At 55.2% G+C, this 2,165-nt stretch overlaps 1 protein-coding gene across 1 annotated transcript; it reads left to right on the top strand.

Moving 5' to 3' along the window:
- Positions 1 to 23: 23 nt before the first annotated feature.
- On the top strand, positions 24 to 1,892 carry snrpb (small nuclear ribonucleoprotein polypeptides B and B1; the record flags this gene model as incomplete). The annotated part of the gene is made up of 5 exons (XM_042514489.1): positions 24 to 150; positions 1,079 to 1,230; positions 1,335 to 1,446; positions 1,535 to 1,687; positions 1,763 to 1,892. Coding segments are annotated over exons 1-5 (550 nt in total), but the record flags the coding sequence as incomplete, so codon positions are not given.
- Positions 1,893 to 2,165: the final 273 nt, after the last annotated feature.

The raw sequence follows: 2,165 nt of genomic DNA, 5'->3' as shown, positions 1-2,165 counted from the left end.
CTCTGGTGCTGCTGTTGTTTGGGCAGGAGGAGTCGTGCTGCGTCACTTCCTGTGTGTAGCAGTAATAAAGGCCTGGCGGGAGACCGGCTCCGGTGCTTTGGTTTGTTCGGTGAATCCGGTTGAATCGGAGCCATCAGAACCGCGAACATGGTGAGTGTTTACCGGACACGCTGTCCGCGCGCCGTCCGCCGTTCACACCGCGGTATTTGTCCGGTTCACCGGACGGATCCGGAGCGGCGGGAAACTGAAGAAACGTCGGCGGAGCGTCGGTGCGGAGCGGCGGTTCCGCGCGTGCTCAGGCCGTTCAACCGATCAGTAATCAGATCAGTAATCAATCATCTGTTTATCTCCACCGTTCACCGCCTCGGTCCGTCCTCGAGAAGTCGGTAATTTACCGGAACCGACCGCTAACTGTTAGCCGTTAGCTCCCGATGCGATGAAGAGGTTCCGGCCGGTGTGAAGCGGCAGTTTACCGGAGCCGGTCCGGTGACCGGCTCAGCTACCGGGGCGGTCACCGGTTCAGTCACCGGGCCGGTCACCGGTTCAGTTAGGGGGTTAGTGTTAATGTTAATTGAGAGTCAGCTGATCGCTAATGATCGATTGAACTCATTAATAATCTGATTGATTCTGAGTCATGTGATGACATCAGTGACGTGTGTGCGTGGTGATGACATCACAGTGACGTGTGCGTGGTGATGACATCAGTGACGTGTGTGCATGGTGATGACATCACAGTGACGTGTGTGCGTGGTGATGACATCAGTGACGTGTGTGCGTGGTGATGACATCACAGTGACGTGTGTGCGTGGTGATGACATCACAGTGACGTGTGCGTGGTGATGACATCAGTGATGTGTGCGTGGTGATGACATCAGTGACGTGTGTGCGTGGTGATGACATCACAGTGACGTGTGTGCGTGGTGATGACATCAGTGACGTGTGTGCGTGGTGATGACATCAGTGACGTGTGTGCGTGGTGATGACATCACAGTGACGTGTGTGCATTGTGATGACATCACAGTGACGTGTGTGCGTGGCGATGACGTCACAGTGATGGCGGTCTGTGATTGGTCCTCAGACGGTGGGGAAGAGCAGTAAGATGCTGCAGCACATCGACTTCAGGATGAGGTGCATCCTGCAGGACGGACGCATCTTCATCGGCACCTTCAAGGCCTTCGACAAACACATGAACCTCATCCTGTGCGACTGCGACGAGTTCAGGAAGATCAAGTAGGTCGAAGGTCACCTGAGGGTCGACAGCAGGTCGAAGGTTGGCGGGAGTCTCACCCTGCTGTTTGTGTTTTTGCTGTTAATAAAGTTTTGTTGTTGTTTAGGCCGAAGAACTCGAAGCAGCCGGAGCGCGAGGAGAAGAGGGTTCTGGGTCTGGTTCTGCTGAGGGGGGAGAACCTGGTCTCCATGACGGTGGAGGGCCCACCCCCTAAAGATGTGAGTGATGCTGTCCGGACAATACCTGTCGGGATTTAATCTGAACTATAACGCGCTGACCCCCCTGTCTCTCTGACCCCTCCCTCAGACTGGGATCGCCCGGGTCCCATTGGCGGGCGTGGCTGGCGGTCCAGGTGTTGGCCGTGCGGCAGGTCGCGGCGTCCCTGCGGGAGCGCCAATGCCTCAAGCTCCGGCCGGACTGGCGGGGCCGGTCAGAGGAGTGGGCGGTCCTTCGCAGCAGGTAACCATGGTGACAGCAGCTGCTGGGTGTCAGGTGTGTGTGTTCAGGTGATGATGGCTTCCTGTGTGTCTGTAGGTGATGACGCCGCAGGGCCGAGGGACGGTCGCCGCCGCCGCCGCAGGAGCCAGCATTGCCGGTGCGCCCACGCAGTATCCACCGGGAGGGGGACCCCCCCCCCCCATGGGCAGAGGAGCCCCGCCTCCAGGTCAGTGGACACGCTTTTGATTGGCTCATTAGCTGATCTCTGAAACCGAAGAGTTGAAGAGTTGAAATCAGACGTTTGAGTCTGGAGAAACAAACCTAGAGAGCGAATCAGTCAGTAAATAAAATGAACGTTTTTTTATTTTAGTAAAATCTGATGAAAACTGCCTCGTTATTTTCTAATAGGAGTTTTTCAGGGAATCAGTTACTTTTGTTAATCGAAATCAGGTTTTAGAAAAAAAAACTGTGAAGAATCTCCAGGGAGTGACATAATTAA

This window comes from Plectropomus leopardus, unplaced genomic scaffold (genome assembly GCF_008729295.1).
Source record: "Plectropomus leopardus isolate mb unplaced genomic scaffold, YSFRI_Pleo_2.0 unplaced_scaffold1493, whole genome shotgun sequence".
NCBI lineage: Eukaryota > Metazoa > Chordata > Actinopteri > Perciformes > Serranidae > Plectropomus > Plectropomus leopardus.
This window is presented reverse-complemented; position numbering and strand designations above follow the sequence as displayed.